Here is a 26162-nt window from a genome sequence, read left to right as displayed (position 1 = left end):
CTAGGTTTAGCTAACCTAGTAAACCCTACTAGATTCAGAACTTGCAATCCCGGGTCTAGTTAGGGTTGCGCGCACAGCAAGTACAGTTGCCAGGGCCCATTAGCAGCATGTATAGTATTTTTACTTACTATATGTATATGGTTTTCAACCTTTCACAAATTAGTTCGTGAATTCAGTACAGTCCTAGCAGTAGCTCAGTATTAGCTTAGCTCAATTTTAGTATCAGCTTAGTTCTTCATTGATACCATGTGATTGATATCATGATCAACTTTAGATATGCCTATATGCTATGCCATGTTTAGTTTATTCAGTATACTTAGCATATCCTTTTAAACAGCATGATTTAAAAACATATTTGCATCGTATGCATGTTTTAGTGAGGTAGATGGTTTCTTACTAAGCGTTTAGCTTACAGATACTATTTTTCCTTATACTGCAGATACAGGTAAAAGGAAAATGGACTAGCAGTGGAGGCTGGAGGTCAATGCAGGTGAAGATGTGTGTGGATGGAACCTGGAAGAAGGTCTTAGGGAACTTAACAAGCTTTATCTAAATACTAGAACTGTTTAGAGATTTAGCATTTTGCAATCTAGTTGTTCATCGTTATGAATTAGTTAATCATGTCCTTATTATGTTTAGAACACTTCTTTCATGATATTAGAATGTTGGCAGATAGTGTTACAATGTTTTCCAGTTGTTGTAGAGTTTGTAGGAGTGATTGAGGCACGAAACAGTGCTGAAGTCAGAGTTTCAGTGCGAAATCAGAAACTCTGATCGATCCATGGATCGATCGGGAGTTCTGGATCGATCAGCCGATCGATCCAGTCACACGCTGTCGCGAACAGAAGGCCTCTGGATCGATCGATCCAAGCTATCCCTTGCGAACAGAAAGGTTTTTGATCGATCATGGGATCGATTGACTAGGTTGGATCGATCAGCCGATCGATCCAAATAAAGTCCCGTGCACAGAAGCACGCGGGATCGATCACTGGATCGATCAGTGAGCCTGGATTGATCAGCGGATCGATCCAGATTATCACCCGAGCACAGTAGCAGTCGGGATCGATCCATGGATCGATCCAACAGAGAGCAATCGACCCAGCTCAGTCTGGATCGATTGGGAAGTTCAGTTTTGACCAAGAGACTTAGCAGATCAGCTTCTAGCCCATAGGGGATGTGGGATACACCTTGTATCCCTTAGATTACATGCACCAGTACATGTAGAACCAAGAATGGTTATCAGTTAGCGACTAAAATTTAAATTAGATCAGTTTTCCGCACAGTTAGCACAGCATAACTGTAGCGATCGGCCTTACAGCTCAGCTAGTAGAAGGCGAGTCGTTACACCAATAATCCTCCACTCAAACAATTGACCATAATTACTCTCATGGTCTGGGCCTCCCCGTGAGCATCTGGCCACCCTGACCTGCTCTAGGCCTCCCTACAAGCATCCTCACCCGGTCAGCTTGACCTACTTTGGGTCTCACCATGAGCATTCGGTCACCTTGACCTGCTTCAGGCCTCCCTACGAGCATCCAGTCACCCTGACCTGCTCCAGGCCTCCCAGCAAGTATCTAGTCATCCTGACCTACTTTGGGCCTCCCAGCGAGTATCTGGTCACCCTGACCTGTTTCGAGGCCTTTCCCACAAGCATCCGGTCATCCTGAACTATTCCGGGCCTCCCCGTAAGTAACTAGATCCGGTCACCCTGACCTGCTTCGGGCCTCCCTGCAAGCATCCGGTCACCCTGACCTCTCCAGGCCTGCCTGTGAGCATCCGGTCATCCTGGCCTATTCTAGGCCTCCTCGCAAGCATCTGATCACCTTTACCTACTCCAGGCTCCCCATGAACATCCGATCACCCTGATCTACTCTGAGCCTCCCCGCGAGTATCCGGTCACCCTGACCTACTCCAGGCCCACCCTTACTTTGTTCAAGACCGCCCTATATTGCATCTGGTCTGGACCATGGCTCTGATACCATTTGTTGCGCCCAAAGGATGTCCACATATCTCCACAATGACATGATATTGTCCATTTTGGGCCTAAGCCCTCATGACTTTGTTCTTAGGGTCTTCCCAAAAGGTCACATGTCAATGGAGATAGCATGCATCCTTTTAACCCCATGATCTTTACTAAGTCTTTTCAATGTGGGACTTTGATTGAACCCGAACATCTAGGGCATGTTATTAGAACCTACAATAATAAAGACAATTAATAATGTCAATTTCTTAATCAACCATTATAATTTAATAAAAATAAACTTTGATAGTACTTGCTACAGATAGTAAATCTTCTTCATATGTGTCATCATCGCTTGTCACATTTTGATTATCTATAATTGATTTGAAAATCAACACATACTCATATTTACATAATTTAATAAAACTAATTGATTGAGAATTACAATTATAATAAAAATATAGAATTAATGTTGGTCCTTTGGTGGCCGGCAAGAGGGGAGGGGTGAATTGTCCTACAAAAACAAATCAATCCTTTCTTGACTTATAGCTTGAATAAGAACACTTGTAATTGAAAATAAAGAGACTAATTAAAAGGAAATAAACACAAGAGGAATTACTAGGTTTGCAATCAGAAGATTGCTAATCCAAGAAGAATGAAGCACACTTTTCTGGAAATCTCCTTCAGGCATAGTAGCCTCTTATAACGTTAACAACTCACAAATAAAAGTAGAATAGAAAGAATGAAATTACAAGTTATTGTTCTAACTGTTGAAATCAGCGCTATATTTATAGCACTATTCCGAACGCCTGTAGTGGGCTCGACTTCCTGTGCTCCTAAGCTCCTGCACACTTAGACACAAGGGTTAAACCAAACAAGACTTAACTTAACTTGTTTGATCACATCAAAACAATCTTGGGGTTCCAACAATCTCCCCCTTTTTGATGTGAGCAACCCAAGTTAAACTAGGATAAACAAATGCAATGTAAAAACAAATAATTTTGTAAATAAGCGCAAAAAGGTTTTTCAATTAACAAATTGGATTATATCTCCCCATAGACTTAACATCCTTCTCTCCCTTTGGTCACATAAAAAATGGGGTTCTAAAAAAAATCTAAGGTTAATTATAAAAAAAAATTACAATAAATTAAAAAAAAATTAAGTTTTTAAGTGTTGTAAAAAAAAAAATTCTAAGTTAAAGATAAAATTTTGCGCAACGTATCAAAATAAAAAAAAATTACGTTACAAAAAATTTAATAGAAATAATTTAAATGAAGTTTTAAAAAAATATATTTTTAAAAGAAATTTTAACAAATGTTAAATCATTGACAAATATTGAAAGCATTTTATTTAACTATTTCATACTTATCAGTTTGTCAATTAAATATTCAATTTAAAAATTGGCTTCCAAGCTATGGCGAGGCATTAGGCCTTTTTGGTTATTGGATCATCAACCACTTCTAGACAAAGTCTTTTAATGAATTTAAATATTTAATTTTTTATCTGAAAACCTTAAGCCTAATTTCATTTTTAATTTAAACAAGTTTTTAGAACCCAATATAGGTTCCTTCCTATAGGGTTAATCAGGTATTTTCTAGGGATATGAAATTTTGTTATTTTTCTAATTTGACCTTTGTGAAATCTATAGTACCAGTTTAACCTTTTATAGTTTCTAAAGTTAAAGATAGAAACATTTAAACATGCAGAAATTTTTAAGTTATCTATTTCTTCTTTTAATTTAGCATTTTTAAGTTTAACCTTTTCAAAATCTTCTATTAAACATGATTTTGCTAAAATTCTTTTTATTTCTAAGTTTTCATTTTTTTAATTTATCATTTTTACTTTTTAACTTGTTCATAGATTTTTCCATAGACTTAATACCAAAATAAAGTTGATCAGGAGGTAAGAGACATACCTTACCTACCATATCGGACTTGAAGCTTGACTCTCCCCCTGCTTCGTTGCATTCATGTGAAGTCGCTCCCCCTTCATCGATGTTGGCTTTTGAGGTGCTTAGCTCTTCATGATTTGCCATCAATGCTAGTCCAGCATATTCTCTTATTTCTGATTCTGATGATGAGCTATCGTCCTAGGTAGCAATTAGAGTCTTGTGTTTGTTTTGCTTGGGGCATCTTGCATTTTTCCTTTTTAAGTTCGGGGCAGTCCTCTTTTAAGTGTCCTTCCTTTTAACACTGGTAGCATCGAACCCTTCTTCTATTTCTTAGATTTTTCTTATTCTACATTTCTTTAATTTGTTAGATCTAAATAATTTTCTGAAATTCCTTACCATATAAGATTCTTGATCTTCTTATGAGTCTGACTCGAGTTCATCCTTCTTGGTTACATTTAGTCCCATAATTTGGCTTGAGTTTTTTGTTGTCCTTGCACATCTGGCTTCATGTAATTCTAGAGTAGAAAAGAGTTCCTCTAGGGTACTTACCTCCAGGTCCTTTGAGATATGATAGGCGTCAATTATTGAGGTCCATTCTGGAGTCCTGAGAAAGGCATTGAGTGTGTAGCGTATCATGTCCCGGTTGGTTACAGTTTCACTGAGGTTTTCGAGTCCGGTGATTAGTTCTTTTACCTTCGCATATAGATCGGCTACCTTCTCACCTCTTTCCAGATGAATATTCATTAGTTTATTCCAAAGTATGTCTCTTCTTGTGAGCTTGGCTTCGGATGTGCCTTCATGGGGTTCCAGGAATTTTTCCCAAAGTTCTTTGGCCGATGAGTAGCTCCCGATGCGGTTGACTTCTTGAGGCAGCAACACGCTCGGGAAGTGATACTCCACTCGATTATTTGCTACGGAATTATTTTTCTCTTTCTTCGTCCAAAGACTCTCTTTCTTCTCCTTTCCATTTGATTCGTAGGAGCTACAAAACCGTACTTGATTATTAAACGAATTTCAAATTCTGTTTTTAGAAATACCTCCATCCGGCGTTTCTAGTGTGCGAAGTCTCCCTCGAACTTAGGTGGAACGATGCTTGGTCTGACCATTGGTTTCTTTGTTTCGATCGGTGGTTAGTCCTTCTAAAGCGTCCTTACTCTGATACCACTTGTTGGTCTCTTGGTGGCCGACAAGAGGGGAGGGGTGAATTGTCATACAAAAATAAATCAACCCTTTCTCAACCTATAGCTTGAATAAGAACACTTGTAATTAAAAATAAAGAGACTAATTAAAAGGAAATAAACACAAGAGGAATTACTTAGTTTGTAATCAGAAGATTGCTAATGCAAGGAGAATGAAGTACACTTTTCTGAAGATCTCCTTCGAGCGGAGTATCCTCTTACAATGTTAATAGCTCACAAATAAAAGTAGAACAGAAAGAATGGAATTATAAGTTGTTGTTTTAACTGTTGAAATTAGCGCTATATTTATATCATTGTTATGGGCGCCTGGAGTGGGATAGAATTCTATCCCTGACGCGTTGGTCAATGTCCATGTCACTTGTGATAAAGTTTGGGTTCTAGACGCCCGGAAGGGTTCAATGCACCCGGACCACAAAAGTCAATAAGATTGACTCTTTGCGGTCCAGTTCCTCTGCTTCGATTCTGCCTGTCTCGGTCCGGGTCTTCTGCTCCGGCTCCGCTAACTTGGATGATCTCGGCCATCCAGAATAGGGCTCACCCGAACTCAACTTCCGGCCTTCTCCTCGAGCAGCCTTCCTCCCCGGTTTCTTGTCCCTCAAACGTCGCGTACGATCTTCTCGTCCACCGGTGTACTCTTCCGCGGCACCTCGTCCCTCGGATGCCCGAGCCCGTCAGCTCTCTCCCGTGTCGTCCTTCTCGCTAGCCGCGTCTTTCGCTCGACTTCCTATGCTCCTAAGCTCCTGCACACTTAGACACAGGGGTTAAATCAAACAGAACCTAACTTAACTTGTTTGATCACATCAAAACAATCTTGGGGTTTCAATAATTAATCAATACATACCCTTGCTGCATAATTGGTTAATTGCGTCCCCTCGGATGGGTCTAATGGCTAGCTCATGAGGTGTTGCCACAATGAGGTCTGGGGTTCAAATCTCGGCAAAGTCGAGGTAAATACCTCCTTATGTGCTAGTTACTATTCCAAAGACTAATAGCCACACATGATTTACCTCCTCCGTATTGACCTTGGGACGGGTTGGCGGGGGCGCTGGGGGGGAGCGTATTCACCTTTTTTGCCACAATAATTGGGTAATTGTGCTCGTCATATGACATACCTCGATGTCCGCATCAATGACATAACATGGACTTTGAGGTTGATTTCTCCTTTGATGATTTTAATATCTTCTCACATCCCCTTGCTCTTACTAAAGATCCTTCAACAATACCAAGGGCTTCAACCATGGATTTCTTTCTTTGACTTTTATTATTATTATATGTTCTACTAATGTTTATCTATTGAATTTTGCTATAGATATAATCAAATTATTGATCCAAGAAATTTGTCCCCTTGTCCACCAAAGATGCATAATTAATTAATACTAAAGCTTTAAAGGATAACCTCGAGTGTCTTGTCATCAAAAACCTTTCCGGATCATTGGTCAAATTTTTCTTTCGTAAAGCATATATTGCTCCAACCTTTGTATCTCATATCCATTGTTTGAGTATATACTTATTAGGTAAATGAAACACTTAGTTGATACAAAAATAAGCTAACATATACCTGCATGGAATGCTCTCGAACTTAAATTTCATATAGCTATAAGATATGTAGTCCCTATGTTGGTGATGTGTGAGTACCCTTGGTTTGGAGGAAGAACCACTTAAAAAATTACATTATAAACCACTGAGTCAACTAATGTAGATGCTTGTTGCACATAATAACTATGGCTATCACTCATTTCACTTTGAAACTCTAGCCATATCTTTTTTGTGTACAACTTAACTATTTGAATTTCCATTGGCTAGTTTGTTTTAATCTTGGGATGCTCATTCAGATCAATATGGTTCGCAACTAATTCATTATGTCTTTAATGGCTTAATGCCCTATTAAAACGAGTAATAAAATTCATCAATGAGTTCTTATATGAGACATACCTCTTGAAAAAAGAAGGTGAACTTTCAGATCGCTAACTACTTGACATTCCAGTACAAAATATATGTCTAAAATAAATTGGGGCCCACTTGTGTCACAAGTCATATATCAATGACAACTAATCATCTTTTTCTAAGTTAGTACACTTGATAACCTCTTGCCATGACTTCTCAAATTAATCAGGTGTTATAGAATTTGTAATGACATTCTTTATACTTTGATAGTAGTTTTGAAAAGTCAAAGGGTGTAATTTATCTGGGAATTTATTTAGTATGTATCACAAACAATATCAATACACTATGTGTGAGGGAAAACTTGGGCAATCACTTTTGTCATTACAAGATCATGATCAGTGATGATGACGTTTGGTGTACCTTTAGGCATGACTTCTATAAACTTTTTAAGCAATCAAATAAAAAACTCAGTTTTCTTATCACTTATAAACCCGTAACCATAAGCAATTGTCTGATAATAATGACTAACTTTTACATATCATAAAAATCAATCCATATTTGCTGGTATTATATGTTGTATCAAATACAACTATATCACCAAATACACTATATGCCCTCCTTGATATACCTACCAAATTTGTTATCATAATCAAATAAAAAAACTTGAATTCTTCTCTTTCTCGGAGGCAAAAAACTCAAATCAGTGTTTCAACATCGATATTCTTTTGTTCATCCCTTAGCTCTTTCTTGAAGTTTCTAATATCTATTGTTGTGCAACCTACATGCTCAAGCTCTCCATACTTTATATCCAATAATCATACTTGTTGACAGATTGGCACATTAGTCTCTAAAAATTGTTGACTCAATACTTTTTTTTTCTTGCCAAAACACTACAACGTGAGTGTAGCAAATACACCATTGTAGGAGTCGAGAGTGGATGATTATGACTTTCAATCAAGTTAGTGAGAACTCAATTAGGTCTAGTTTGTTCCTTCACTAATAAAATCTTTGACTTACATCCAGTTCTAACTTTGCCACATGCTCTTGTCTTTTTGATTTTATCACCTTGTGTCTGCATATTCCGTTGAACATTTGTATGCTCTTTTTTAAAACATATAATTTTTTTTTCAGACTACTTTATTAGTTTTCTTATTTTTCTTGCTATTGCTTATTCTTGCTCTAAATCCGGCTTCTCATACATATTGATTATAGAACGAAATGCCTCCTCCAGTGATGCAAATTTCATTCTAGTTTTTAGCTTTCAATCATTATCAACTTAAGGAATGTATAGTTGATTATCACAGAGATTTTCTTCCATTAATGTAGAATGTTTGATTAAAAAATTGAATAATAGTACATGTGGGAGCATAAATAGTACATCAATTACTAGATAGCTATAAGTTGAGCAACAATTTTCTTACTTGATTCTTGAAGCTCACTGTAATTAGAATCTCATCCAAAATGCAGTATGCTTGTAAATTTCTTTATTTAGGCAAGGCAAGGAAGAATTCTAAAGAGGTCTATGTGAATTATAAAATGATGATGATAATAATAACAATACAAAATCCAGAAAAAAAATATTACTTTGTAATACTAGGTACGTAAGTGCTGGTTTTTAAAAATCAGCACTAACGTGGAGCTAGTTTTTTTTAAATAAGCACTACGTTGGTATTAATTTTTAAAAACAACACCAATATGGTACTCATTATTAAAAAATATCCCAAGACATCCAAAGTCCAATACATCTAGAATAACAAAATCATTGTATAAGAAACTTTCAAATAACAGTTAAAATTATAGCTTTTATACCTTTCTATCAATCAACAACAAAATGAATCAACTACAAAATTAATCATGAAACATGGTGAAAAATCAACTACAACGTTGGTACTAGTTTTTAAAACTAAAACCAACATTGTGCTATTTTTGAAAGACCAGCACTACATTGGCATTGGTTTTAAAAGAAAATCAGCACAACGTTGGTGCTAGTCTTTCAAAACCAATAATTAGAGTTCATAAGGTCGATGTGATATGTGGATTCTGAAACACGAGTATAAAAAAGGAGAGAAAGGAAATGACTAGTATAGTTTCAATGAAAATCCTAATTCACTTGCCGCAAGCTGAGAGTTGAATAAAATGATCTGTGTCTAGGGTTAAAACCGGGGGAAGAGAGGAGCGGATGAAAGGTGAAGAGGGTTTATGGTTTTTGTTTTGGGGAAGAGAGACTGGCAAAGATAAAGGAAAAGTAAAAATAAACCCAGAGATTATATATATATATATATATATATATATATATATATATATATATATATATATACTTTAAACAATAATTTTGAACAGTAGTGTTGAACAGTAATTGTGAACAGTAGTTGTGAACAGTAATTTTAAACAGTACTTCTGAAAGTCTTATTATAATGTAGACAGTTCATTTAAACAATTGTGAACAGTAGTTGTGAACAATAATTTTAAACAGTACTTCTGAAAGCCTTATTATAATGTAGACAGTTCATTTAAACAATTGATTTAAACAGTGATTTTATTGTCTTAGTTTTGTGTTATTCTTCCTCCCAGTGAACCTCACCTGTAGAGAACAACAAACTTGCAACCCCGACTTGTCTATTGGTATTTTGGGATTTTCCCGTTAACCTTAGATAGTCAGCACAAGTTTCACACAAGAATTCTCATACAATTACTGTTCGCCTGTGGGTACTTAGATAAGGACTGAGGAAGGAAAAAGAACATAAATAGAGAATATAAACCACTGATTTTTTTTTTATTTCCAAACTAGTACAGAAAGACTTCTACTGATAAACATATATAAACAAACAGTTTATACATGACACTTAATTGTTTACAGATAGAGACTGCTTACAGACTTGGGAGAAAAATAAACACACATACTTATAGAAATAAAAGCTAGAGGTTGCAGCACACTTGAAAACTTGCTTTCAGAGAGCGAGGGTTGCAGTCTAAAGAGCCAGGGTTGGTGAGGGCTTTTTATAGGAGAGGGAGAGAAGAGAGAGAGGGTCGGTTCCTTCGGGGAGAAGGAACCTTTCATCCACACTTTCAGGGAGAGGTTGAGGGGGCCCGTCCATGAGAACAGAGAGAGAGCAGCTGGAAAGTGAGAGTCTGACCAGTCCACCCAGAGTGGTGGCTGCCAAAGTAATGGAGAGAAGATGTAAAGTGGAGAGTAGTGGATTGAAAAGAGAGGGTGGACAGTGGAGAAGGATAATAGAGGAGCTATAAAGTGAGGGTAGTGGGCTGAAAAAGAGTGGTTTGTCAGTGGAGAAGGACAATAGGGTAGGTTAGGCTCCTATGGTTCCATCATGTTGGTGAGATTATGCTCGTTGACAGAATCCAATAAAGGAGTATAATTTATGCCCTGGGCTTCTTGAAAGTGGGCTTCTTGGAGATGGACTGGAGGTCTAGATCGGGTCGCCTGACTTGTTGTGGAAGCATCTACATGTTGCTCTTAGGCTGCATATTGTTGTGATCTGGCTAAGGAGGCTCTGTAAGCTTTGGAGGTCAAAGCAGAACTTGCCAGTTTTTTAGTGGTCCATCGATCAACCTTCTTTTGATAATGCTGTAGTAGAGTTGAATGGTGTGTTGTAAAAGAAAATGGAAGGAATCGGGTGCCCATATCTCTTGGCCAGTAGATCTTTTCTGTATATGTTTCTCCTGCTAGAAGATACTCATTTGGGTCTTCTGATTTATCTCATGACCACTTAGCCCCTTGGACCGAAGCTCTCCAATGTTTCAATTGGTCTAGTAATGGTGAGAAAGCTTCCCAATCGATGTCAAAATCAGAAGTATAATCATCAAATTCTGGTTGCCGACCATTGAGGTCATCAATATCTATTTTGATAAGGTGTCTAGCAGGCTCAATTTTTAGACCTACCCATTCTGGAGGTGAACTTTCAAAAGTACAGATAACAAATGTTTCTTCCTCTTCTAGGGCAATAGCTATGATTTGTCCAAATTTCTTTGGAAAGTCCTGGAGAGAGTCAGGGTCAGGTACCCATAGTTTGTAGAGCAAACCATAGTCCATTAAAAGGAATGGAGTAATGACTCTTCCTTTAATTGTTGGTGGTTCATATGTGTCCATGTTTATATGTACCTTTCGGAAAGCATATAGGAGATGACATTGACATCCATATTTTTCTGAAGTTTCACAAGCTTTGGTTCTTTTGTTGCATTTCAATTTGGGGCTGCTTTCTTCTTCATATATGATTGTCATCCCCTTTGGGACTTGTTCTTGATGTAATATTTTTAAGGCTTCACATAGTTCCGCAAAGGTTTGGAAAGTAGAGTCCTCTGCCAGACGCCTTATGTATATGGAGATTTCATCCAGAATAGTGGTGGGTAGGCCCAGCAGAACTGCTTCCGAATTTCTTTGTCTAGAGGTAGCAGCTGCAGCAATTCTTAATTGTCCCAATGTTAAATAATTGGGCCTATGAGCCTTAGGCTGTGCGTTATTTGAAAAGGTTATAATAGCCTGTGCATATGTTTTTTCAGGTCTTTCTTGAGCTTTTTCTGACTGATCTGTTTCCATAGGTGATTTGCTCCCTGTTTTTAGTAGGGTACTGATAAAGAAATTGGGCCCAATGACTGTTCTGGCAGAATCAAAACCATCTTCTAGTGAGTAGAAACCTCGAAATGAAGGAGTTACACATCCTTGAATAACAATTGTAACTTCTTCCCAGTCATAATATACTCCTGCTTGAGAACCTGAGTAAACTACATAACAAGAGAACTTTTTTCCAACTGGTTTTTGTATTATTGTTTGGAAGTAATTAGCCACAACATTGATTATGACAATCTTGTATTTTGTTCCACCAGGGATTGTGGGAATGCTCCATATGTTGTCCAGAAGACATGTTTGTATGTGGTCTAATTTTTCTCTGGCTGGAAAATGAAATTGTTCTTCATAATGGATGAATTGTTGAAGTTCTTGATTCCCGAATCTCATAGTTTTCATTGTAAAAGTGTTGACTTTCTTTTGTGTATCCATGTCTGCAAGACTAATGTCAAAGTTTAGTGTAATAATCGAGATAATGTATCTGCCAAAGAATTGTTACTCCCCTTAATGTGTTCCCATTGGATGGTTAATCCCTTGTTAATAATAGTGTCGGTAAATTTTAACCATCTTTTTGTACTAAGGCCTTTTCGAAGGCCTTTGATTTGTTGACTATATTTTACAATAGCTTCATAGTCTGTTCTGACTGTGATTTCTCTTTTGCTGCAAATAAAAAGTCTGAAAGCATCAAGGCAATAAATTACAGCTAAAATTTCATAGTCTAAAGAAGTCAGTCGGCCTTTTTCTTTGTATTGGCCTGAAGCATACCTGCATAGTGCTTCTGCATTTTTAGGATCATATTTGTTGGATTTTCTATAAAGAGCGCCTCCCCATCCTGTTTCACAACCATCTGTTTCTATAATCAGATAGCCTGTATCAAGAGGTAGTGTTAATTCAGGCAAGTTTTTTACCATATTTTTTATCTGTCTAACTAGGTCTATATCTTATTGGTTAAAATATTTTTATCCTCTTGTGATGTTTTATTGTACAGAGGTCCACTGATTTTTTCCAATATCTTTTAGATATTGCCTGGCATAGTTTAAAAGACCTTAAAAAGATCTAAGTGTTTTTATATCTTCCATTTTATCGGGAAAAATTTAGATTTTAGTAGTAATATGTGGTTGCAGTGTTATTTTCCCTTTTCCAATTTCGGCTCCTAGGAATTCAATGTGGTTTACAACTAGTTTCATTTTACTTCTAGAAATAATTAATCCATGGGTTTCAAATAAGTTAAAAAGAAGATGTAAATGTGCATAATGTTCTTATTTTGTTTTAGAAAAAACTAATACATCGTCTATATATACACATGTACAATTGGATAGGTTTCTAAATATATTATCCATTTTTCTTTGGAATATTTGTGGTGCTACTTTTAAACCAAAAGGCATTACTAGCCATTCAAAATATCCTTCTGGACAGGAGAAAGTTGTCCATTCTACTGAGTCTTGATGCATTTTTACTTGCCAAAACCCAGATTTCATGTCAAACTTAGAATACCACTTTGAGTCTTGTATTTTATTTAGTAGTTGATCTTTGTCTGGGATTTTATATCCATCTTCTTGGCAGTTATCATTAAGCCTTTTATAATTGAAAATCATTCGGGATTGTCCTCTTTTTTGTTCAGATCCTTTGTTTACTATGAAGGCAGGGCTTCTATGTCTAGAAGTAGAACGTTGGATATCCCCAAGTTTTAATAATCGTTGAATGTGATTTTTACATTCTTCGGCTTCCCAGTTTGTATATTGCAATTCTTGTGCTTTTATAGTTAAGTCTGGGTTTATTATTGATAAGTGACAATATATTTTATCTCTATCTCAATATTTAGTGGGGTTGTCTCCTATGATTTCTAGCTTTTCTAATCTAGAAATTATATCGTCTAGATTTTCTTATTTTAAAATAAACTGGATTAATGTTTTTGGTGCTAAAAAGTATTTTGGTATTTCTAGAGAATTAAAAAAATCCTCATCTAAAAGTTATCAGAAATGTTATCCTCTTGAAATTCTTGGAAAGTTAAGTTATAAATGGGTTGTTGGTGTATTAGGTAGGAGCCTTTACACGTATTTTGGTTTTTGCAATTACAAATTATTTGACTATGTGTTTTGGGAGGTACTACTTTAGGTGGAGGTAGTGCTGATGAGGCAAGGATATTTTGAGGAGTACCTCCATATTTTTGTACTGATGCTGAATAGTCAGAGACAATAGGGGATACAATAGGGGTAGAGAGAAAAAGAGTATAATCCTTAGTCAATAGGAGAGCACGATCGGGTTGGACAAGAAAATTGAGTCCTAATATTAAGTGAATATCTGAGTGTAGTAATGGTTTTATCCAAAGTTTAGATAGTGATAGGGGTGGACTAAAAATGTCACAGTTATTATAAAAGTGGAGGTGTATATTTGTAACAAACTTCGTACTAGTTAGGGTTTGACCATCAAACTGAGTACTTATCATTGGATGAGTAGTAGTTTTGATGAAGGAAGAGGACAGAACTGCTAGAAGGGTTTTTTCATCAATTATGGAGTTAGTAGCTCCACTATCTAGAAAGGTATGAAGTGTAAATTCATGACCATGAATATTGGCCAAACAGCGGACACGAATATATATTGTACGGCCGATATTTAAAACAATTATCATTTTAAATTATCATTTTACCTTGCAATTTTTTTTGATTTTACACTTCATCTTCCATTTTCCTTTCTGGTTGTTGCCTGTTATAATATTTACATATTAAATTTTATAACTTCAGTTTTAAATTATCATTTTACCTTGCAATTTTTCTGGTTGCTCCCATAAAAGTTTTCCTTTTACCCCAAGTTATTTTAGAATTTCTCAACTACACTCTAGGATTTTGTATTGTGGCATTTATAAATCTATGAAAAAAAAATAGGTCGAGTTGCATGGATGTATTAATTTTTCTTTAAAAAAAACAATAATCAAAATTCCCGTTTGGGCGGAAGTTCAGCTTGGAGCAACATGGGCTTTATAATGTTCCATTCGCTTCCCGAACGCAAATTCGCCCTTCGTTTCCCATCTGTTCTTGACTGGCAGTTCAATCACGGTTTTATTGGGGTTTCGCGCGCGCGCTCTCTCTCAGTTGCGAAACTCGGTACATCTAACATCCGGTCGTTTGATCGCTTTCTCTGACCCTCATGGTGAGATCTCGATTTCAAGTTTTCTATGATTTATAGTTTGTGTGATTTTGTTGAGAGACTTTATTTTTTTATTTTTGTATCCGCAAAATGCTCCTTTTTTCCGCTTGCGATCACTTAGGTGGAACCCTAGTTGCAGTCGTTGGTCGTATTTTTTTTCGAACTAACATGTGCGCTTGTAGATCCTTTCATCTTTTTGCTCCTTATCGAGAATCCTCTAAATGAAGGAGAAGAAGACTGTCTCTACGTTGAAGCGTGTATTACTTAATTGTGCTTCTCAGGTTCGTAAAAAGTAGTCATCCAAAATTCGTCAATAAGAGCATATGTTCTTTTGTTGGTATTTTAATTTTTTTCAATTTTTCTTCAGACGAAAGAATATGGGTTGTGCATCTCAAGAAAAAGTTCCAGAGATTGAGCGTGATATGTGTTTGAATGAATTCCTTAAACTAAAAGCATGCATGCATGCAGAGCATGTATCAGGTATCTAAACAAATTTACTATTAAAGAACATTTTCTTGATTATGAATCATTCTGGAGTTGCCTGAGTATTTAATTGCCACACAATGACTGCCCTATCTTTTTTTTTTCTTTATTTTATAAACATTCCTCTACTGATACAAAAAATCAACTTGGTTCTTAAAGATCAGCAACAAGGTGTAGAATTGACTCAGCAGCTAGATAAGCTATTTGGGTTCCCTCTTAAACTCTTGGACATCCTTGGAGCTGGAAGATTAAGTTAAAATTACCTGTTTGAAGCTCAAGTGTATTGAGCAGGTTCTGCGAATATTGTTTGCTTCATATATCTGTAAATGCGTACAAAGAGTTATATAGTGACAGGTTACCTGGCTAGAGGCTCTAAGCTCAAATTATACTATGCCAGAAGAAGCTTCTGATGAACAGTCTCAAGGGGGAATTAGTGGTTTTGGTGCACTCTCTCATGTTTACATGCAATACCCACCCCTTCGATGCAATGCTCCTGGAACACAACGACTGTATTATGACAATGGGAATAAGTTGCTTCTGGCTCCATTATCTGACCATGTAATACAATTATGTTTAAGTCTTTGATCAGCTCTGCTGGAATATTGGTGAGAATGCTGGTTTTATTATGATGTTTTAATCACAGGTTTTGTCCTACAAAGTTGGTACATCACAGTTGGATCCTCACAGTTCTGATTTTGTTGGTGGAGGACCTGTTTTATTCATCAGATATTCCCTTGATGCAAAGTTAATAGGGATTCATAGGTCTAATCATGAGATACAATTCAAGAATAGAGAATCCGGGCAGATATTTAGTCACATATGCAAAACTGACACTGAGAGAATACTTGGATTCTTTTGGACAGACTGCCCCTCCTGTGATCTTATCTTGATTAAGACAAGGTTGTTTCACCAAAAAGCTCATTACAATGTAGCTACAAATGCTGATTTGCACATTTTATTCTATAATGTTTTATTTTTAAATATCTTATTAAAATATTTTGACAGCATAATATTCAATAAGGTAACACATTATAGTTTTATGTGGTCATGTGGCCATTTATACTACTCGGAGTCAAAATAGATCTGGCTAGTAAATGCAGCTAGAATTGTAATTATTTGTTGTTCTCTTTCAGTAACTAAAATTGACTTACCTCCATGCTGAAGTTACCTTGTGTCATAGAATACTATCTGTTCATGTTGTATTATTTGTAAAAATACTTGTTTTAGTGGTCCATTGTTCAGGACTCACTTGTAAATATACGATATAACCATTCTTATTTTTAAATATATCATTGATATAATATATCAAAGTAGAAAAGGATTATCTAGGTTAATGTTTTTTATGTTTCTATGTCACATGGTGTTAGAGTCATCTCAACTGTTGGAATTCTCCTCTTCCACCTTAACCGTTTGTAGGTCATCGCCGGAGAACCTACGAGTTTGATTCCTGTGGTAGCAAATCTTCCTCTGTAGCTTCTTCCTCCTTTTCCTTGTGCCTCCATTGCTCAATGTCTTGAGATAGCAAATTGTGGCCTATCAATGTTGCCTCACCGTCTACCACCACTCGATTCTATTGTTCTTGTCATTACTGTTGGGCTTTGTTGCTTAGAAACTAAGTAGAATTGAAATTGAGTATATGCAATGTAGTTTTAGTAATAATTAATAAGAAAAAGAATTAAGAGAATAGTTTAGATGTTTGAAGTTTGAACATGAACTTCCTTGTAATAAAATTCTTAGATATTATAATCTATTATTCAACAACAAGAAGATATTGATGAAGATATGTTACTAGAATAAAAATGTTGTTAAAATGGGGAGGAGCTTCTGGAGTCTTGTGTCATCATTTAGTGTTGCATTTGCTTAGGGTAAAAGAAAAATTTTACAAGACTGGTACAAGCTTTTATCTTTTATGAATTAGAATGTTGGATAATTAGGACATTAAGAAGATATATAACAAGATGAGAATACATGAATGTGTGAGGTTATTATGAAAATTAAAATAAAAAATACTACTACTTGAACCAATGATATTTTTCTCGAATTGTGAATAAATTGAGAGAAAATAGATTGAGGTGGCATTAACTTTTTTAAAGGTGGCATTAACTTTTTTAAAGGTGGTGACCAGTGGACTCTATAATTAAATGAATTGAATCATTAGAGTTGACGATGCAGGATGTAGATGAAACCAAAAAAAGCAAGTTAATACATTGAAAAATTGATTAAATGATTTGGATATTACAAGTTGTATAATCTTGCACAAAGTTAAATGTAGGATAACATCCATGTAGCCGAATGCAAATAGTTAGGACCTACTTAGCTTCATGATGATGAAAGTTGTAATAGGAGTGTGTGAACATATTTTGTTCAAAATTAGTACTGTATAGATGTTAACATTTGTTCTGTTAAACAAATGTGTTTTTGTATGTCTAGGGGGCAAACATATGTTTGATTGTGTTACTTGAAACATTAACGGCGACATAAACATGTTGTCATATGAAACTGATATGAATACTCTTTAGTTGGTGGAGGCTAAACAATTTAATGTCGGTTAGTATGTCTATACTCATGAAAGTCGGATGGTTCTTGCTTCTGGAATGCAGTGCACAATATTCTCTGGTTTCAGGTAACATCTAACTTGATCTATCGTAAACTTTGATCAATCAAATTGTGCCGCATTTAGTTCCTTGTGCAATGTTATAATCTATTTTAATTATTTTTTTGTATTAGGAAATCTCAGTGGTTTTAGTCTTGTCTTATCTATTCATATTAAAAATTTAGTACAATTAGTGTTATATCCTAGAATCATCTAGATTGCTTTTTTTTGTCTTTGAAATTCTCGTTTATTAATTCGCTGAAATGATTTATGCCAGAAGTTCTTGGGACTTTAGTCTATTCATCATGCCTTTAAATATGATTTATACATATTTAATGTTTTCAAACTGTCTAAATCTTGAATCCCTAGTTAGATACTTAGTCTTAATGTTTTAGAAAAATTCAACATGATGCAGTTTGGCTCTGGAGAAATATCATCATAGTTGAGAAAGATAAGAATTGAGGATCACTGCAAGAAGTGGAATATGCAGATAAGAAAGTTGTTAGAACATAAATCTACAATAATTTAGGACAATTACAGAATTTTTTTCAGTGTGATATGATGTCACATATTATTGCTGAAGCTTATTCAGTTATCTCAGGCTGCCTTTGAGATTGTCCATCAAGAGTTGTCCATCAAGCTAAGATTTGAGGAGGCATTTAACAAATAGTTGTGAACTTGTTATTAAATTTTAGAAACAAGAAGTTACTGGGAGAAAAATGGTCTCTTACATTTCAACTACCATGACTGACAAAGAAAGATGCCAGTTTCTTCCATAGGATGATATAAACTTTACCCTTTTTTCATTGTAGAAATTAAATCTTTGATACTAGATTCTTTGGGCAACGATGAATTTTTTCAGTCCATTTACAAGCTAGTGTACTCAATGGCATTCTTCTATAATTCTGTTTAGTATTACATCTATTCTTGGTCTTCATAAGATGGGGCATGCGGAATTATGCTAATGTATGTACTTGTTACTTAGAGAAATCTTTCACTCCAAGAAAATTAATAATTTTCCTTCAATTTCTGATGCTCGAGTTCTTCTCAGTTCAATTTCTAGAATTCTGATGGAATCATAGTTTAGTACCGCATCAGAAGTGAAAAGTAGGATGGTGTGCAGGGACTGATGTGTGCAATATGATTAATTCAAGTTTAGGCAGTTTGACAATGTGGCTTAGACCATCAAGGTGATTGATTGTTCTCTTGGTTGGATCAAAACATTCATCATCATTGATTATGAATTTAGACCATGTGCTTTAGGCCCATCCAATGCTTAGAACCCCTATGCTCCACAGCCTCTATACCATCACTGCATTACATTTATTTCCTCTCAACTAGTAGCCACCCTCCATTCCACCATGACACTTCCTTGATCGTTGCTCACAACCAGAGCAACCAGCTCCTATGTCTGTTCAACCCTTCCTCCATTTCCAGTTCACCTTTCATTCCAAGAAAAGATTGTGGATAATTTGATAAAGGATGATGTGGTAGTTCAACTTTTAGAAAGAAACATTTGTTTTTAAAAGAAAAAAAATATTTAACTGGTCGAGTCCCCTCTTACTTTAATAAATTATTTATCATCCAATACATTGAAGTTGGTCCAAGAACCATCACAAACAAAATTGATAAGAGAGGTGGCATCCATTCCACAGGATCCGTTATAACTTTCAAGGAGAAGTGAAAGATGAGGGAATCAATTGCACCAGATCTTATCCAATAAAAAGTTGCAAATTTATAAGAGCTATAGAAATTTCATCATGACCTTCATAGTGATAAATATCCTAATAAATTTAAATTCCGATGCTGAGAACAACAATTATAGGCCGCTTGCACCTTGATATACAAATCACATCTTTCTTATTGAATTAGCAATTTTGGTAGCTAGACTATTTTAGCATTTTGCTTTTTTATTTTAAAAAAAAAAACTCCCTAAAAACTCCATTATTTCTAAAAAGTATTTTGGTTGTGATCTTGTTGATTATTCAATTAATATGAGCATCATTACTTACCAAAAATCTCAGTTCAATAATGACTAGAGGAAATAAAACCACAATTGTAAAAGATGTAGATGCTAGTTTGAAGATTTCAAATCAAAATAGAGGACTAGTATTGATTTATCAGGGCTACATCAAATAATCTAGGAGTTTAAATAAATATTGTTATAAACTATTACTGAATCAACACAAAGGGTAGAGTCCTTGACAAACATATCACTCAATTAATACTACCCAAATCCTATATGCATCCTAGCCCTCAATTACAGAGGGCTCCCTCATGTTTGACTACCTCATGTTTAGGGAATATTTAAGTCAAATTTCTTGAAAATCATAATATTCTTACTAGTCATCAAAGTAAACCTATAGCTGAGTTAAATGAACCATTAGAGAACGATTAAAACAAAGAAGTTATGAGACAGTGTTTTTGCATTGTATTCTATCAATATCCAGGGAAGGTAACACTTGGATGAGCATCACCTTTCATGCATATTTTTGATGTGAGGATGCTACTAATGCCATTTCACCTATTTGATCACTAGGATAGAACTTGTATCTGATCACATCCTTACCTATAAGAAATTTTGTTTACGGACCAAATTCTTTATCAATTGTAAAGAGGTGCTTTGCAACAGTTAGTTACCTTACTGTCTTAGATGTCAGGTTTATGTTCTTTTTCCACTATTGCATTTAGATTAATTTCTCTGTGATAGTCTCTTCACTCTTTTGATCAAGATTGAATGTTTGGCTTTCCTTATGCAGTGTTTTCAGTGTCTCACTTACTTTCAATTTGTTTCCCATCAGGACTCTGTTCGCTTGCCTAAATTTGAGATGACAATGGTCAAGTCTGAGGCAAACCACAACCCTGTTCTAGCAGCAGATGTTCATATAGTTACTATGTAAAGCTTGGTCCAATTCTTTTTTTTTCTTTGTCATCGCAGCAAGTATGTAACTTAAATCCAGCATTTTGTTATGTTAAACATGGGCTATTTTAACAGCTATGGTAGAATATACTTCCTGCAATGTGATAGGGTGGCTATGCAACTCAACTTATATAGATTTTATAGTGATGCTGTTGTGCAACAAATATGGTTTGAGAAGTTCCAAGTAATGCCCCTTATTGTTTTGGTTATTAAAAAAAAGATTTTATGTATGTTTGCATTCTATATTTCTTCTTTTCCAATTGGATTAAAACGTAGAATCATTCTGTTCTGTAGTCCGTGAAACTTCAGGAAGACAAAAGGAAGGTCACTTTCAAATAGAAAAATATATATTTTAAAGATGTTATCGTAAATGAAATTACCTTAAGTTGCTACATGATCTCTACCTCAGAAAATCCTTAATTTTGCAACTTAAGCACTTGCATTTTATGTCTCAGATTTGTGCTAGAAACTTAAACTTGTTTATATTTTGTTCATCATATGATAATGTAAACTCTTTTCTGGTATTAAACTTGGCTTTTAGAATTACTATTTATATCCTGAATAGCATCGATGTTCTTATAACTATCTAAATTACATTTTTACTAATATGATAATATATTTAACTTGGTATAAGGATCACATACTTAGCAACACGAGACACAGTGAGATTACGTTTAGCTTTAAACGTCTATATGTACCTAATATTTGTCTATTTTATTTTCAGGGCCTTTGCCTATTTACTCGGAGTAGAGTTGCAGTTAGTGTGATTGACAATGTACTTTTGGTTCATCAAGTGGACGCAAAAGTTGTCATAATCAATGACATTTTTCTTGATTCACTATCACCAATATCTGCTCCACTTCCACTTCTGTTGAGATGCAATTTAGTTTCTAATAGACAAGGGATGCAAGTTGAGGATAGTCTCACTAGTGCATATAGTGCAATGATATATGGAGACAATTGGATATTCCTTGTTCCTGACCTTGTTTGTGATATTGATAATAGTCTTTTGTGGAGGATTTGCTTGGATCTAGAGGTACGATTTAATATTCTTGCTTTTTATTCTAAAATAGATTTGAACCATTGTTAAAAGCTTTAGGGTCCTGCAGTCTATTGCTGCCAGTAGCTCTAATGTTCTATTCATTCTGGAGTTCTTACAACGTCAAAGATCTGATCCAGGTAAGGTAAATATTTTTTTTAATATACTGATTGTCTAAAATGCAATTTTCCATCTGTATTAATGGTAATGATTTCTAAATCTGGTGATTAATACCAATTTATTTGATCAACTTCCAGATTAAGACACTATGTCTTACAATGATGCATGCTATTATTCTTGAAAGAAGACCAATATCAATCATCACAAGGGCGATAGATGTACTTGTCACGTCTTATTCATACTACATTAAAATGGAAAAAGCTTTTCAGGGAGGAAACATAAGTTCAAAGAGAACCAAAACTCCAACTGGCCAAGTTACAACAACACCTAATTTTGTGTCTGCAGAATCTTCTGGAGAGACAATGAATAGGAGAAAATCTGTCATTGAAGTAGCAGAGAATGGACCTAAACAATCGATGACTGGAACTTCTTATGATGAGAAGCTAGTCATACTGAAAAATCTGGAGGTAAAGGATCATTTGATTCACTTTCTGACGTGGATGGCAATGCAAATTTTGATGGCATGAGAATCCACTCTGGCAGTTCCCTTGGTAATTCCTTATTAACTGATTTTCTTTCTTAAAATTCTACAATGTTTATTAAGAATTTATGCATTTGCAAACCCAGTCTTACTTGAGACAACCTTCATTACAATCTGAAGGACTTCAATGTGGCAGCACCAGAACAGATTCTGGTGTTTCTAACCAACTGGACACTCAACCAACTAGTGTGGCAATTTCACTAGATGAAATGTTCCAGTTTGCATTTGCTCCAGTTGAGGAAGAATTGCGTGCCGATCTTTCATATCTGATTGCGGTTATTATGGAGTTTTTACACTGGTATGATATTCAGAACCTGTTGGTGATCTAGAATAAAAAAGGATAAAATGAGGAAATTAAAATGACAATTTGGAATGAATGAATGATTGAATATATATTTATATATTTCATGTTGGTGGCCGTTCATATGGAACAAGAATGCTATTCTTTAGTTACCAAAATAGTAGTCACTTGGTTATTTTGGAATGCACCCTAAACTAATATGGTTGTTCTATTCATTATCCATCATAATCTTATCTTGGTGGAATGAAAAATAAGTCCACTTTCTTTCCCAGTGCTTTTATTATTCAATACGTTTCTATGGTTCGAAAACACTAAACCTAGGATGCTTCTTTTCTCATTCTAGTATACTGAAACCTAATAGCCAAAGAAGGCCATAGTTTTCTATTCAAAGAGAACTCATATAGGGGATATGCGTTAGTAATAGTGCTATGACTCATTCTTTATTTCTTTGGACTATGGGGCCTTTTACTGGGCTTTTATTATTGGTTAATAAAAAGCTTCTCTGAGCTGCAGTTCTATGAAGGAGAAACTCAAGGTTCCTCCCGACCTGTTTGCAATGGTCATCCAAGTCCGCAGCAATCGCCATAGTGAACTTGCATTGTTTGTTATAAATAAGGTGATCTCCTAATCTGAGATTCCTTTATTTAATTAATATTTTTAAGAATTTCTAGCTTCTAATGTTTTAAACTTTTTCTTTAACATGCCTAATCTATCAAAATTAATGTATGCTTAGCTAGTCGTAATTATTAGTTAAAATTGATTCATCATATGTATTATCTTTGGTAATATGTTAGTATGAAATCATATATAGAAATATTTCTCCATGAAGTGCAGGTGACATAATTGTCTTCTTTGTTTCTTAAAAGTTTTCGTGGAGTAATCAGTAGCATTTTCTTTGACATATTTTTTTAAAAACTAGTAATGTTTCCAGTAGCTAAATGTATCTTATGCAACTCCCGTAGACAAACTCTCTTCTTCTTTTGTTTTTTTATATAGAAAAGATGGTTATGAGAGCCGTCAAACATTCGCATTTAGGTGAAAGCGGGTTTGAACCTTGTCCACAATAGGTTTTGAACGTTATACCTTGGCAACAACTTCCAAGGCCCTAACCAACTATATTAAGTGACAACCTCTGGCGTAAAAACAATCTTATATCATGCTCCCAGCAGACTGCATTATTTTTGGCCTGAATGAACAACATAAATTTTAGGTTTCACTTGAAGGAGGAATATTTTCCACATTTGGAAATCATATGTTACTGAGCTTTGAAAGACTACACGGTTAAACGTCATTTATGCTCATCTAGTACTTGATGAATGAATATGTTCCCATTTCAGATATTAGAGCCGTCTAAAGAAGTTGCATTGCAACTGTTGGAACAAGGTCGTCAAAACTTGAAATTCGGAAGCAAGGTATGGATACGCTTAGGCAGCTGTCCTTCGATCATGATTATGTCACCGTACTGTTGCAAGAAGGATAGTACCTTAAAGCTCTACAATATGCTAGAAAACACAAGGTACTCATTTACTTTATATAACTATTGCCCTCTTACTAAACCTAGTATTAAAACATTTTAAGGTACCAAGATCACTATTAGTGTGCAGTGAGAATGTGTGCTGGGATATTGTGAACATAGTTCTAAAGTGTGGCATATGTGGTAGATCCAATAAACTGATCTCAGACCGATTGACTTGCACTATTAACATGAGAAACTTTTTTTTTTTTTGGATTATGATGGAATGAAGAAGAAATGCATCACTATCCTGAATATCACTGGATTACTCAATAGTTCATGGTTGCGTGTTTGTTACCAGAGAAATGAAACCATTTAAAACTGGTTGATACTGATCTTTGGCGGCCATAGAACATAAATGAGAAACATGTAACACTTTATGTCTTTATGGTAGATTTGACATACATGTCCTCACCCAAAAACATAAGATTAAAGTTATGGAGTAGATTTGACATACATGTCCTCACCCAAAAGCATAAGATTAAAGTTATGGAGTAGCTGGTCAATTTTTAATTAGCTGGAAAAGAATGATGTGGTCATTTTAAAGTAGATTTGACATACAGCATGCTCTCACGAGCATAGCCGAGTTAGTACTAAGATGAGGAGTAACAACAATAGATCTCGAGTTCGAATCACGTGATTTACCCCATGCTAGACCCCTCACCTAGGAGGCCGCTTGGCTAACCAAATGGCTCCCATGATTTATCCCTTTCAATGTGCTTGGAGCGGTCTTGTAGGGGGACTCCCGGGTGAGGGTATCACCTTTTGCCACGATAAATGATAGTATTCAAAGTATAGGTGTCCAGATATTTATATCTTTCATTCACCTAGAGGTGGTCGGCTTAGCTCAACGGAATTTTCCCACCAGCTACCGGGTAAATCCGGGAAGCGCAAATAGAGCATGTAAAGTTTTATGAAAGATTTGACAAATAACATGGTCATTACATCAAAAGTTATGTTGATTGGTCACTATTTAATCATTGATAACGGCTGGAAAGAGATGATAAGCTCAAGATCTTCGTTATTTTTGCGCATCCATGTATGTGATGCAATTGAAGCGATCCTTCCTGTTGATTACTTTTGCTATAAAATTTGCCGTGCGGGAATAGTGCCTAATGATACCTACAGAGGTTTAGATGTTCAAAAGGTTGATCAAGACAACTAATAGTTTTTTTTTCTTGATAAACAAGCTAGGATGTGCTTGGTGAGTGTGGCTTTGCTGACATATCTGCTGATCACAGGTTATCACAGTGCAGCCATCACTATTTCTTGAAGCGGCAAACGTGGCTCATAACTCGCAACATCTTGCTGCAGTTTTGAGGCTTTTCTCAGATTCCACAGTCCACACTGACTATTAAGATCACATTCGAGCACGACAGATACTGCAGTATCCTGACAGATAAATCAGCAATCATGAACCCACTCAAAATATCCCTTCTGAAAGACTTAGAGCCATTGACACCTCTACTCGAACAAGATTTCTGATCAAGGAAACCGAATATCAATTATTTTTGTGTCCATGTTGGTTTCATGGGACTGTAATAAGCTAGCCTGGTTTTATTCATAATGTAGCAATAGGCGAGTAGGCGAGTGTGCATGTCGATGATGTCGTGGAAATTTTAAGTCGACATGTAATCAAGAATCTGCTGTCATTTGGACTTCCAACAATGTCAAGTTGCAGGAATGCCTGCGAACATATCAGTCTTATATTTTAAAATATCTTGCAAAAATTAGTGCTCAATATCACTTATTACAGCATGCTAGCAAAAGTTTTAAACTGATTCAATATTACATTTGTATGATCATATATATGCAGCAAAAAATACAATCAGCCCCTGGCCAAGGTGCCGTGGCAAAACGTTTGATGGATTCATAGAATGTCATAGTTTGAAACTCAACTGGGGCAAGTACAAATTTTACGGTGAATTTTACTGTGGAGATCCACTGCTAGGTGAATTGCCCAGAGCGCTTTTAGATTTATCTGGTGGGTGAATT

General features: G+C 35.6%; 1 protein-coding gene and 1 pseudogene across 8 annotated transcripts; both read left to right on the top strand.

The window, feature by feature from the left end:
* Nucleotides 1-14462: 14462 nt before the first annotated feature.
* Nucleotides 14463-21515, top strand: LOC122032630. Of its 8 annotated transcripts, none has more exons than XR_006126167.1 (8): nt 14463-14660; nt 14840-14938; nt 15025-15137; nt 15300-15698; nt 15784-16040; nt 17660-17763; nt 20535-20674; nt 21378-21515. XR_006126167.1 is itself a non-coding variant. In XM_042591944.1 (7 exons), exons 4-7 carry the CDS (start codon nt 15531-15533, stop codon nt 20552-20554), a joined length of 549 nt encoding a protein of 182 aa, XP_042447878.1. In that variant the 5' UTR covers nt 14463-14660; nt 14840-14938; nt 15025-15137; nt 15300-15530; the 3' UTR covers nt 20555-21371. The 8 variants fall into 8 exon arrangements, 1 of the variants encoding a protein (XP_042447878.1); XR_006126168.1 differs by having other exon boundaries at nt 20535-20629; nt 21378-21513; XM_042591944.1 differs by lacking the exon at nt 21378-21515 and having other exon boundaries at nt 20535-21371.
* On the top strand, nt 21372-25525 carry LOC122031518 (annotated as a pseudogene).
* Nucleotides 25526-26162: the final 637 nt, after the last annotated feature.

Source organism: Zingiber officinale, chromosome 11A (genome assembly GCF_018446385.1).
Source record: "Zingiber officinale cultivar Zhangliang chromosome 11A, Zo_v1.1, whole genome shotgun sequence".
In the NCBI taxonomy this organism is placed as follows: domain Eukaryota; kingdom Viridiplantae; phylum Streptophyta; class Magnoliopsida; order Zingiberales; family Zingiberaceae; genus Zingiber; species Zingiber officinale.
Note: the sequence above shows the minus strand (reverse complement) of the source record. Positions and strands in the feature narration are given on the sequence as shown.

What these genes read in the sequence shown, in the direction of transcription:
- LOC122032630 (XM_042591944.1), top strand. Translation starts at nt 15,531, where the DNA reads ATGCCAGAAGAAGCTTCTGATGAACAGTCTCAAGGGGGAATTAGTGGT. An exon ending in CTTATCTTGATTAAGACAAG is followed by an intron (nt 16,041 to 17,659) that starts GTTGTTTCACCA and finishes AATACTCTTTAG; the next exon opens with TTGGTGGAGGCTAAACAATT. An exon ending in ACAATATTCTCTGGTTTCAG is followed by an intron (nt 17,764 to 20,534) that starts GTAACATCTAAC and finishes GTTTCCCATCAG; the next exon opens with GACTCTGTTCGCTTGCCTAA.